A 13,369-nucleotide genomic window follows, 5' to 3' on the forward strand; every position below is an offset into this window, starting at 1 on the left:
AACTGTAAGAAAATGCAAAGCACAGTGGGGAGTTTGAAGGGAGGAGTGATTAGCTTGAGTTGAGTGGGACCAGGGAAGACTCAGGAGGGCCCAGCATCCTTCCACCTTCCACGACAGAGCAGGGCTGACTAGTCCCCAGTGAGCAGCCGTTACTTGTTTCACATCAGGCCTGGTCTGGCATCGTGAAGATTTGCTCAGGCGAACCCTCTGGCTCCCGGGGTGGGTGAGAACATGTGGAAATTGGAAGGCAGGTCTGTGTGGGGGGCTCCCGGTCGCGCTGAGGGCAGATAGGGAGGAGCTATTGCCAGCCCTCTGAAGAATGCCCTGCCGTGGGCTCTGGTGAGAGAAGTCTCCAGTAGTTGTTCCAGCTTTGCCACTGAAACCATGAGTTCTGAACTCAGACAGTTTCTGAGCTTTAATTTCCCATCTAGTGATAGGAATAAGAATAATATACCTGTATTGCCTTGCTCACAGGTTTGCTGTCCAGCTCAAACAGGGTGAGAGCACCTTGTACAGCCAGAATTACGTTATCAGCTGAGAAAAAACACTCGAGCCAAACTGCCTTACTGAAGTCCCAGGCCCCCTCTGCATTCCTGTGTGACTGCCCTGTTGCCTTGGCTTCTACACCCACAACTTGGGGGCCACAGCAGGGCTGCTGTCGCAGGGCTGCTGGTGATTAAGATGAGGTGGATGTAAAGCACTCGGAACAGCGCCCGGCACATGGTTGATGCCGGAGCACCAAACTGAGCCGGGTTCCTACGCTGTAAAGTACTGCACGGGGTGGGGATGACGACACTCCTTAGACACAGAAGCAAAGTGAGCACTGTGTGTGTGCCTGGAGAGGAGGAGACGGGAAGCAGAGCTCTGCCCTGAACTCCAAGTCCAGGCTCTAAAATGAGCCATAAAAATGCCATCTAACTGACGAAGGTCTGGGGCCCGTGACCGGCCTGGAAAAGCATCATCTCCACCCTGCCAATATTTATGTCTTTGGCTTGCTTCTAGCCAAAGTCCACACCAGGCACGATCCTACTGCCTGCAGGGCTTCCACTGGGGTCCCTGTACAGAGGGGCTCTGGCTGGACGAGACGTGCCCAGAGGGGCAGCTAAGGTTGCTGCCTATCATCACGGAATGTAGGGCCAGCTTGGAAAGGGCAGACTCGACATGTGGGCATCTGACCTTTGTAAGGTCAAGAGTCTGATTCTGGGTCAGAAAGTGAGAGTACAGGACTTTGAGGTCGAATTGGATTCTTTATTCTCCTTACCCACCCCCAGTTATCATCTCATCTTATTATCAGCCTGAACTATTCCAGTGATTTAAAGCATTCTAGGGACTCCCCTGGTGGTCCAGTGGCTAAGACTCTGCGCTCCCAATGCAGGGGGCCGGGGTTCAATCCCTGGTCGGGGAACTAGATCCCATATGCCACAACTAAGAGTTTGCATGCCACAACTAAAGATTCCCACGTGCAGCAATGAAGATCCAGCAGAGTCAAACAAATCAATAAATGTTTTTAAAAAGGCATTCTAGGCATTGTCACATGACCTCTTCTGACCTTTACAACCACCCACATGGCAGGTGTTGGTGTCAATGTCCTCAGATGAGAAAACCGAGGCTCAGAGGACTGGCCTGACTTTTCAGAGGCCCTCGGGATTCCAAATGGTGTAGCTCATCTCCCAGACCAGAGCCCTTTTCGCTATGGAAACACGGACTCATCACTTGCTCAAAGCAGCCGAGCAAATCCACACCCTCAGGACACTTCTCAGGCAAGATACACTGAGCACCCGACGAACAGAAGGGAGAGTGGCAGGTCCCAGAGCTTGGGTGGGCTGGGGGATGGCTATCAGGTGGGTTTTGAGTCTCATTTACTAGTTTTCCCAAAATGAAAGCATTCCAGCAAAACAAATATTGAGATGGGTCAGGTCTTACAGATCTGAGAGAACTGCCTTGTTTCCACTCATTTTATCCCAGGGGAGGCTAGGTGGTTTCAAAGCCTGAGTCATGAGCCCCTGTTCACTCTCCCTCAGGTGGAATACATTAGGACTGCCACGTCTTAGGCTGAGAAGTTCTGGGTACGTTCAGAAGCGGGTGAGGGGTGGGGAGTGTCAGAGTGCTGGTGTTCAGGAATCAGTCGGCGGGCACAGCAGTGCTGAAGTTGTGTGGTGACAGACAGATCACTATGTGGTCCTGCATAGTCAAAGATTGGGTGAGACACAGAAATAGTACACAAGCCTATTTTTATATGACTTTTTGCAACCTCCCACTTCCTTAAATATCCTGACCTCATTCCGGCAGCCACAGTACTACACCTGCTGGCAAGTTGGCTTCTTTTAAGGCTGTGCTGCCATCTCCTGGAAGGCCTGGGCATTGCAAGAACCTTCTCAGGGATGAAGGGAGGGGCCTTTTTCAGGCAGCAAAAGCTTGGAGGTGGCACTTCCGGAGGCTGAGGTGTGGCTGTACCAGTCTCAGCTCGCCCAGGCCTGGTACATCCATGTTCTGATGCTACTACTGCTTACCCGATTTTTCAGGGAAGATTTCTAAAACCAGCTCTGAGAAACAGGTTTTTTGTTTGTTGCAGTCCAATAATTATGTCATTACTAATGATCTTCATTAGCTGCTGTCAGACTTGAGGCAGAACCGATAGAACACGTTGGTAACTTCAGCCTTGAACTGATCCACACTTTCCTCTGGCCTGCGTGCCTCTGGAGTTCGCTGTGTGGGAATGAATACTGCCTGGAGTTGAAGAGGGATTTAAGGTGCACGCTGAGTATATACTGGTCCCAAGGGCAGTGACCCCACCAACGGAGGCCAGTCCTGAGCTCAAGGGCCACATTTTCTCTCTGCTCTGCTCCAGCCTTGGCTTTACTGTTAGAAAACAAAGTTAGCTGTCGTCCCTGTTGTCACTCCCAAGCTCTCTTCTGCATTTGGTTTATCTCTCCTTAGCATTTATCACCACCTGACATACGACTGTACGTATTTCCCTTGTTCATGTTCAATTTTGTTTCCTTTCACCATATGGAAACTCCGCAGAGGCAGCTATTTCTGCCTTTGTTCAGTGGGACCCTCAGTGTTTAGAACGAGGCCTGGCACTTAGGAGGTTAGGTGTCTGTGGAATAAGTGAGTCCTGGCTTTACCACCTTCTACGGTTATGGCTCCACACTTCTCAACCGCAGAGTCTGATGCATTTAATGCTTCTGCCTCAGCTTTCCGGGAGGACTTTCTGCAGAGAGCTGAGGGCCCAGGCGGCTGACCAGGGAAGGGGAGGCCGACGCGGGCAGGTCCTGACCCTGTGCCTAGCCTGGTGCCTCTCATCTAATCACAAGCGGACCCGCTTCGAGAGACTTCAAAGGTAGGAACTGGGAGGAACCGAACTGAGGTAACACAAACCTGGGAGGCCCCCAAAAGCCTGAGTGAAGCACAGAATATAATAATAAATGTCACTTATGTGTCTGTGTACAACCACTTAATAAATACTATCGCAGCCGTAACGTATGGAATACTTACTCTGTCCCAGTGCTTTACTGCAAACTGCATTACACACTGTACGGCTGTTTTCCACGAGCTCTCTACTTGGCCTGAGGTATGGAGTCTCAGTGTGGACTGACGGGGAGCCGGGAGGGAGCCCGGCGGAAGACGGCACACAGACGCCCTTTCCCGCCCGCTGCCCGAGATGCGTCCCCACAGCAGGTGCCGGAGAACCACGCCTACGCCCGCACCCCGTTGGGCCTCAACTCCAACAGCCCGCGGCTTCCGTCGCCGGGCTTCCTCCAGCTGCCACGACTTCCGGGACGCGGCATGCCGGGGCTTGTAGTCCGCAGTTGCTAGCTGCGCCGGGAGGGCGGCCGCTTCAGGAGCCGGACTACAACTCCCAGAGTGCCCTCGCGCCGCCGAGCCCCGAGCGTCGGTGGGGGCTGCGCGCGCAGCGATGTCGCTGGCCGCGTTCCCGTACCAGTGCTGGCGGCTCTGCAGCTAGAGAGGCCAGGGAGCGGCCCTCCCCGGCCCGAGGGTCCCAGTCCTTGTCGTGGGGCCGGGTGTCCAAGGACGCATTGCTCTGCAAATCCGAGGGCGCCAGGCTGTCCCGCGCCGGAACCGCAGGAGAGCCCAGCCGCTCCCCGCTTTCCTTCTCGGGGCGCGGCCTCGGGGAGGCTTGTGGGCCAGGCTGTGCGTACTCTCCCTCCTCCCCAGGCCGCACCGGGTACCCCGCAGCCCGCAGAGGGCGGCGGCCTGGCGCCCGCCCATGAGGAGTGACCCAGCGACTTCCGCAGTCCCCCTGAGGGGGCTCGGGGGGCCCCTGCGGAGCAGCGAGCCTGTGCGCGCCGCTCCGGCGCCGTCGGCGGCCGCGCTTCTACTGGAGGAGGCGGCCGACCTGCTGGTGGTGCACCTGGACTTCCGCGCGGCGCTGCGCACCTGCGAACGCGCCTGGCAGGGCCTGGCGGAGGAGCCGGCGGGCGCGTAAGTGCTGGGCTCGGTTCGCCTCCGGGGGCGGTGGGAGGGGCGCCAGACCCCAGCGCTCCTGCCGTCCGGTCGCTCACGCCAGCCTTATGCCGTCTTTTCTCGCGGTGACTCTCCGGAGGCAGCGGCTCACCTTGTGCGGGTTCTCCGAGGAGAGAACGAGGCGCTGCCCAGTGAGGAGAAAGCGGTTGAGTAGTGTAACGGGCTTAGGGGGACCCACAGCCAGTTCTTTCTCCCCGTTCCAGGGTAGAATGCCTGACAGGAAGATAGAATTGAGTTGTTAAATCACTTCAGTAAGCAGGTGGCGAAGTCCTCTCCTAGGCGCACCCCTCCCCCGAGCGCTCTCACCTTGGCTGATAAATGGGTGTGTTCTGGTCCTGTTGAAGGATCGTATCAAAGAATCGAAATCTTGGTCCTGCCTTGCTCTTTCTGATGCTGCTAGCCTCTTCGGTAGCTGAGGGCATCATTTCTCTGTGGGTTGTAGAGTTGGATTGGGCCGCAGTAGGGAGGGGTTAGAGTCCCCAGAGAAGGATGGATGAACTGGGGAGCCCTGGCTGTGTGTTGAGGGGTCGGTGAAGGCTTGTTGCAGTAAATGCTGAAGGCTGTGATTCTGGGTGCTGCCCTCAGGCGGAGACCTTGCTCCTGCGCCTTTCTTCACTAAGCCAACTCTTAGCTTCAGCTCTCTTTCCACCCACACATTTGTGCTGCCCTTTGACTTTTTCCCCTCGGGAGTAAATGAACCCTTCCTGTTTGCTAACCCTGAATTTACCTGGATGCAGGGATGTGTGTTGGGCAGCAGCCTCTAGGTTTGCCTCTAGGTTTACAGGAACTTTTAGCTCCTGGGAAGAGGGCAGTTTTCTCTTGTGTTGGGGCCCATGAGAGTGACGGTAATGGTGAGGCCCACTGGAATGTCAGTGGCGAGGAGAGAGGAGATGGCTGCTGAGCTGGGAGCTGGCAAAGAACAGTCTCAGGGTGGAGGTGGGAATGGCAATGCAGGGGAACCACTTCTGGACTTGAATTGGCTTTTCTGCGGACAGCTGCTTGGAGGTGAAATGCTCTCTGTGTGTTGTGGGGATCCAGGCGCTGGCAGAGATGGATCGGTGGCAGGAAGTGCTGTCCTGGGTTCTTCGGTGTTACCAGGTTCCTGAGAAGCTGCCCCCCAAAGTCCTGGAGCTGTGGTAAGTCCTTAGGTCCTTACTGCTTCCCCACTGGGTCAGTGCAGAAGCAAGAGGCTTTTCCTGTCCTCTGCCGATGCAGCCCTGATATCTCCTCTTTTCCCTTCCATACCATTTCCCTTCAGATCTCATTCTTTCCCTGTCCCGCCGCCCCCGACTTCAAAACATAACGATAAAAGATGTGGAAGGAGGAATTTAGGAAGGGGGAAGGGAAAAAAGGAAGGAATAGGAGACGAGCAGTGGGGTGACAGAAGTGGGGTGTGTCAGAGCTGAGAGAGCTTTTTGCTTCTCCTAAGAACTCCTGGTTCTTAGCGTGTCAGCATCCTGTAGGGAAGGGCTGGAGGGCCGGGGGCCGGGCTGGGTAGGAGGAGTGTGGTGGTTATGAGAAGTTAACAAACTGCGAAGAACTGACTGCTCTTTTTTTGGGGCTGGATTATTTGGGGCTGCAGTGTTCTTTTATACAGCAAGATGCGAGAGCCTGGAGCTGTGCTGGATACGGTCAGTGCTTGGCTCCAAGATGCTGACAACCAGGGCCTTCCAGAGTACAGAGCCTTAGCAGAACTTCACCTGCAGCGGGTGCTGCTTCCTCTGGGCTGCTTGTCGGAGGCTGAAGAGCTGGTGGCGGGCTCTGCAGTCTTCAGTGAGAAGCAGCGGCTGGACGCACTTCAGGCCATTAGCACAGCGAGGCAAGAGCAGAAACACGGACAGTCCGGCTCCGAGGAGACCCAGAAGCTAAACCAGGAAGGTGAGACGTTGTCCTTCTTTTTGGCCTCTCTACAGTGAAGTAATGGGCTTTCTCCTGAACCTTGGAGCAGTTCTTTGTATGAGTAACTTCCAGATCACAGAATAAGAGACCTGTTGAGGTGCTTAGAAAGCCCAGCCCAGACCCTCGGAAGTTGGCAGTGAAAGGTGGGTGGCGCAGTCCTCAGACAGAACCTTGGCTTTTGTCTCCTGACAGCCACCTTCTCCTTGGGGTCCTGTCGTTAGGTCTGCCTCCACGGTGCTGGCCTGGGTGGGATGTTACTCCTTTAAATGCTGGCCCAAATGCAGACCCCGCTGAGGTGTAGTTGGGGATAGCCAAAGGAGAATGAACAGCTGACATGGTAACTTGTTAGCTCGACTTACGGCATTCAGTTTGGGCCCCTGCCCTGCCTCCTGTGTGCCTTCCCTTAGCAGACCTCTCGCTCAGGGTCTTCTTCAGGGATTGACGTCTGCGCCGTTTAAGGGCCAGCCAGCTTCTGCCCAGTAGAGTGCAGCTCTATAAACGGTGGAAACCGCTTCAAGACCCAACACCGTGCACCTGGCTAGCAGCTGCAAGGGCGCCCTGCACGGGCAGGGATGCAGGGGGTGGACTTAAAGGCCCTCTACTCCGGACTCTTCCCCGGCCCCTGAAGCCTCTTCATCACCTTTTCCTCAAGCGATCGTCTAGTCTGTACATGAATACTTTCAAGGACAGAAAAGTCCCTGTCTCCTGACGCAGCTGGGGACAGTTCTTTAAGGAAGTTCTTCCCGAGGCTGAGTTTAACGTTTCCTTCTGGTAGTTTCTAACCCACTGATTCTTGCTTTTTCTGTTGGTAACACGTAGAATAGGCCTAATCTGTTTTACATGAAAGGCCCGTTAGGAGACTGAAGTCCTGTTTCCAAAGCGTTTTTCTTTCTGTGCTTTCTTTGTGAGCATGGACCTGCTGAGTTAGGATCACTTCTTTGCAAACAGGTTGTTGACTTCAGGGACTACACGTGACCCCCCCAGACCCCCTGCCTGTCCACTGCCTGGGAAGGAGGAGTTCAGGGCTGGGAGGTAGTGTTCATGTTTGTACTCACGGTCCGAGACTGGAATTCTTCACTGTACCTATTAGGTGCCCTTTATTTTCTGCATTCATTGATCATCAGGAACTATTGCTCTGTGTAACTCTGTGCATACGTCTTAGGTCAAAATGCTGTAAAGTAGTCAGGCTATTAAAGAAGCACCAGACGTGCCAGGTTTCCCCGGCTGAGTAGACGTTTCTGTCAAAGTCCTCTCGTAAGGAGGTGGTATTCTGGTGATTTAGTCTGTCCTTAAAGCACCTTTGGAGCTTTTGGAACTTCCTTTAGAACCACTTTATGAACTGCATGAGAAAGCCAGTCTTGTTACCCTTTTGCTCGACTTTTATAATCAAGCTCAAAGCTCAGAGTCAGGGAAGCTGGTTCTTACCCTGAAGTTATGCTCCGTCTCCCTGGCCAGGCTTCTCCTCCCACAGGTTCCTGTCACTACTGACGTTGCTTCGCCAGCTTTGGGACTCTGCAGTGAGGCACTTCTTTTCCCTGCCCTTCAGAAAGAGCCTCCTGGCTGCCTTGCTTCTCTGCCTCTTGGTGGTGAGGTTTGATCCCGGTGAGTGAAGACGCCTCCCGCCCTCCTGGGGATGGGGCGGTTGACAGGGGCTGGCCCTTGGGAGCCCTCCTGGGGGTGGAGGTTTTCCCTGGTCTCTTCTGCAAGGAGGAGTTGGTGGACCCAAGCAGGAGCCAGCCCTGGAGAAAGTCCACTCTGCCCTGTTGACCCTGGACGTCCAGGGGTGAACTCTGAGGAGAGCCTCAGAGTTAAAAAAGAAAAACTTCATCATAATGTGTAAAAACTTTATGTTAATTTAAAACATATTAAATTGTAGAAATACAATTACAATAGAAAAATATATATAATATTTTAGAGAATATGGAAAATAGAGAAAAGTATAAAGGAGAAAACAGAAATCACCCATAAGCCTGCTACTGTAATGGTTATACTTAGTCTTTCTCTGGATATAGATGCAGTTTTCTGTGTCATTAAGTATTCTTTTTTTTTCCTTCTAGTTTTATTGAGTTATAATTGACATAGAGCACTGTATAAGTTTAAGGTGTATAGCATAATGATTTGACTCACATACATCATGAAATGATTGCCACAGTGTGTCTAGTGAACCTTTATCATTTCATATAGATAAATAATTTAAAAAAGAAAAAATTTTTTTCCTTGGGATGAGAACTCTTAGGACTTACTCTCTTACCTTCTGTATCTAACACACAGCAGTGTTAATTATATTCATCATGTTGTACATTACATTCCTAATACTTATTTATCTTATAACTGGAAGTACCTTCTTCCAATTGCCCATCCCCCTACAAGTATTCTTTAAAACATGGCTTTAGGGACTTCCTTGTTGGTCCAGTGGTTAGGACTCTGCGCTTTCACTGCTGAGGGCCCGGTTTGGATCCCTGGTCAGGGAACTAAGATACCGAAGCGCAGCCAAAAAAAAAAAAAAAAAAATGTGTTTAAAGCTTTACCTGGCTGAATAATATTTCAGATTACAGGAACTTCCATAATTGATTTTACAATGCCCTGTCGTTGAACATTTTGATGGTTTCTTACTCCGTTTCCTGCTGTGCTCTTTGCTGAGGGTTAATTCTTCAGACCCATAAGCACTGGGTCAATGGTTAGGTGCTCACTCGTGGACTTTCCTGTGTCTTGCTCTGTGTGAGTTATGACCTAATCTCTACTCATGAATTTAGTTTTAGGATTATGTAACTTTCAAAACTGAAAGGAAAACTGGAAACCCTTGTTTCAGTCCCTTCATTTTCTTTTTCTTTCGTTTTTGGTTGAGAAACCTAAGAACCAGAGAGAAAAGAGAAAAGATGACTCGAGAGTCACACAAACGTGTGTCTGTTGCTCTTGACTTAGCCTTAGATCTCACCCGTGTCCGCCTCTTCCCTTTTTCTCGCTCAGGAGCCGTTTCTGCACAGCTCAGGTTGTCCCTTTGACCCCGTGGCTGAACACTGAGCAGGAGTTCCCTCTGAACAGCTCTGTTAGGCCTCAGGGAAGCTGAGGAGAGTTTGTGTTCATTCCTGTCCACCATCTGACCTTTGACTTTGTTCCAGAGGCTTCGAAACTTTTTTGTGGTTCTTATGAGTCCTTCAGCCTCATAAGCCCTGGTCTCCTGAGTGGGTACAGCAAGGGGCCGTTTGAGCTTCTTCCACTAGGGAGCCCCGGCTGTGGTCCCACCCTCAGGACAGTCTTGACTCAGTGCAGAGGTGGTGAGAACCCAGGGCTGGGCTGCAGTTAGAACTCGGCAGAGAGGATGTAAAGAGGGTGGACTATAATGGCTTTCTTAAAAGTAACATTTTTTTTTTTTTTTTGGCACGCCTTGTGGCATGCGGGATCTTAGCTCCCCGACCAGGGATTGAACCTGCGCCCCCTGCATTGGAAGCGTGGAGTCTTAACCACCAGACTGCTAGGGAAGTTCCAGTAACATATTGCTTTTTAAGAAAGAAAAAAAAAATCAATTAAAAATCAGTAATTCAAATAAGGAAAAACAAACGAAAACAAACAGCCAACTCAGCTCTCATTCAAAAGAGGTGGATTTTACTTTTATTTTCAATATAATTAACTTATGATAAAAATAGGTAATACTGTCACTTGGCTCCAAATTGAAAAGATACAAAAAGGAATGTCGTGAAAAGTCTCTTCCCAAATTCCTCTCCCCAGAGGGGGCCACCGTTACCAGTTTTTTGTGTATTAAAAAGTTAGGTTAAAACATAATAAATTTGGATCTTTTTCTGAGCAAGCTAGAGGTCACTGTAATCCAAGTGAAGAAAATACATCCCAGAGTCTATATCCTGGAGAAAGGGACATTCTTTCCTGTTGGGAGGGGAGGAGGGGCACCAGCATGGGTCGCTTCCCAGGTGGGAGAGTTTGGGTGGGAAGGGGCCCACTGACTCACCTCTCCCTGCAGCTTCTCCCACTTCCCTGCCCTTCATCTACAAGCTGGCTCAGATCTTCCATCGGATCCGCAAGGCCGTGGCTTCTCCTCTCCGCCGGCCTCCCGTCCACGACTGAGTGGTCTTCCTGCTCACCTTGACCGCCTGGTCCCCAAGGCTGCCGGACAACAGAGCCAGTCGTCCACGGCAGCCTGTTTCTTGCAGCTGGATGGGCCCTGCCAGTGCGGCCAGCCTAATTCTAGGAGGAGCTGACCTGGCCCAGGCACTGTATCTTGCTGCCTGAATGCCCTCCCCTTTGCGCCCCACTTTGGCCGGCTTGGCAGGTGGTGTGGAAACAAGATGCACAGCCCTGCAGAGGCCCCTTGCACAGGAGGGGTTTGGGAAAGGAGAGTGCTTTGTCCTTGAAACATTTCATCTTCCTGCAAAGGCAGGGGTTTGATTTTTCAGGCCAGGGTGTTCATGAAGCTGGAAGTTCAGAACAAGGTCCTGGTGGAGGGACTTGGCCTTTCACTTGCTTGGAACACTTACCTCTGAAGGTCACCCCCAGTGCAGGCCCTCCCCAGGCAGGGTGAGGGCTCCACAGTCTGGTCTGGTTTACCACTACCCCTCCCCGAGGTGTGCAGTGGGCCCATCTCTGCTCAGACCAGACATGGCTTCCTGAGCCCCTGGTGCACTTCTCACTGGGTGAGGGGATCTGGCCTGGTGCCTCCTGGGCTTCAGCTCAGATTTCCAGGTTGTCAGTGGCCAGGCGGGGCTCTGTTACACCGGTGTCTCTGCCCTCTCTCCCTCCTGTCAACTCCCCCCCCTGCCATGCGGTAGTTGCGCTTCGCCCGATGGTTGTCTCACCAGGTTCTGCCTGCATCCCTGCCTCCTTGGTACACGCCTTTGCTGGTTCCCCCCTTCTATGACCTGTTATTCTAGTTATATTCTATTGCTTGTATAACACACAAGTGTTTCTGCTTCTGTGACCATGAAAAGTAGGCCAGCCTCAAAGGCTGATGAGCTGAAAATGGAGCGGGGTAGTCAGGTGAGCTGGAAGCATGTGTGGAGGGGGTTGGGTGGAGGGAGGCTCTGCAGGCAGCGAACGATTTTATTCCTATGCGGGGAGGAGACACTGGGGCCCTAGCGGTTGAACAGCTGAAATGTTTCAGTGCTTCCTGTCAGTGGCCACAAGAATCCTACCTGTTTCCGTGTGAGGACATGCCGTCGGGTGGTGGAAGGCCTGGGAGGTTAGTCCTAGGGTTGGTCCGCCGAAGCTAAGAGTTAAGAGCCCTGCGGAGAGGAAGGGGGGTGACCAAGCTTTGCTCTCTATCCTTCAGGATGATTTTTAAAATCTGGTCCTGTTCACACCCTGGATAAAACTCTTCAACGGCTTCCCCTGGCCCAAGGGTAAAGCACAGGTTCTTGCTGTGTAGGCCCTTGGGCACTGGTTTTGGCGGACACCCCTACTTGGCGTGGGGCCTCTGATCCAGCCCAGCCCCCCATGGTCTTAGTTTTCTGAGCACTGCACCCCTCACACCGCTGTGCCTTCTGCACCTGCTGCGCCCTCTGGAGGCCCAGCTCCCCTTTTGCCTGGTGAGCCCGTTCAAACTTCCAGACTTACCCAAGGGTTGCCTCTGTGCATCCTTTCCTGGTGTCCCCTGCTCCAGGCCCCTGTTTCATGTGCTTTCTGTGTGGTGACCCCACGGCCTCGTGATTGTGGGGTTCTGGGGCCTCTCTGAAGCTGGGGAGTGTGGCTCTTCGCAGTGCTGAGTCGAGGGTAGATCCCTGCCCTCCCACTCGCTGGCTGTGTGACTGTTGGAAAGTGATTTAACTGCATGTAAGTTGGTTCTTCCCTCACAGGGACTTGGGTGAGTAGATGAGCCTCTGGTGCGGTGTTAGCACATCTCCTGCTCTGGGTAAGAGCTCCCATGAGAGGCAGCTGTGTTCCCATTGCCTGGCCGAAGGCCGGGGGTTAGAAGGTGTTTAGAGGCATTTAAAAGAATAAGCGGATGTAACTGACATGACGGGAGGCCTCTGCCACAGGTGCGTGTGTGGGTTTGTGTTGTGGAAGCCCCGACTTTCCAGCCTCTTCTCTCGCCCCGGAAGCCCCCATGTGGCCCTGCTCTAGGCCTTGAGGGTCTCTGCTTCCTGTCTGTCTTGAGCTCCGCAGCCTTGTTTGGCATCCAGCCCTCCTAGTCAGACAGGCACTCGGCCCTGCTGCTCGGGTGGCTCGGGCCGTTTCTGAGGGTGCAGCTGCTGCTCTGGCTGGTCCTCAGCTCTGGGCTTGACGAGGTCCGAAGCGAAAGGAGAGCCGCCTTGTCACACCAGCGCCTGTGGTGACCAGTGAGGTCGCCATGAGCTGCAGATGGCCTTTGAGCCCGTGAAGTGTGGCTGGGCCATAGGGAGATGTTCTGTAAACGTAAAATACACGCTGCTTTCAAACACATAGAACTACAAAGGTGGAAACTCGATAATTTTTATATTGATTGCATGTTAAAATGACAATCTTTTGGGTATATTGGGCTAAATAAAATCTATTACTGAAATGAATTTCACCTGTTTCTTTTCATTTTTTGGGGGGGCTCCCAGAATGTTTAATCTTGCACGGAGATTAAATGTTTCTGTGGGCCGGCACTCGCCAGCACCCAGCACACGTCCGGCCCAGAGAAGCGGCCCATATAGTGGGGTCTGCAGACAGGAAATCTGGAAAGACCACCTCTTGTAGCCCCTTTGTGAGTTAAGGAAATGGGGACCCCAGGGTGAAGTGAGCCCCCAGGTGACAGCCTGCATGAGACCAGGGTCTCCTATCCACCCAGCGTCCCCTCGCTGCACACGGTGCCCTCACATGCCCGGAGGTCAGCCGCCGAAGCTCGCTGTCAGCATGCAGCTGTGTCTGGAGGGTACCGCGGTCCGAGCGAGTGGGCTGGTCCTGCAGGTTCTGAGAGGATACGACGTGGGTTCTGTGGCCGAGGGGCCGCTGGGGAGGTGGGGTGAGGTGACGAGGGCTTGGGCTGCGGTGGGTGGTCACCGGTGCGGGTGGG

At 52.9% G+C, this 13,369-nt stretch overlaps 1 protein-coding gene across 1 annotated transcript; it reads left to right on the plus strand.

The window, feature by feature from the left end:
* The first annotated feature begins 3,899 nt into the window (after nt 1-3,899).
* Nucleotides 3,900-12,847, plus strand: PEX26 (peroxisomal biogenesis factor 26). The gene is made up of 5 exons (XM_079937656.1): nt 3,900-4,446; nt 5,484-5,624; nt 6,071-6,366; nt 7,843-7,989; nt 10,361-12,847. The coding sequence occupies exons 1-5, from the start codon at nt 4,232-4,234 to the stop codon at nt 10,462-10,464; spliced, it is 903 nt and encodes a 300-aa protein (XP_079793782.1). The 5' UTR covers nt 3,900-4,231; the 3' UTR covers nt 10,465-12,847.
* Nucleotides 12,848-13,369: the final 522 nt, after the last annotated feature.

Source organism: Stenella coeruleoalba (assembly GCF_951394435.1).
Source record: "Stenella coeruleoalba genome assembly, chromosome: 11".
In the NCBI taxonomy this organism is placed as follows: Eukaryota; Metazoa; Chordata; class Mammalia; order Artiodactyla; family Delphinidae; genus Stenella; species Stenella coeruleoalba.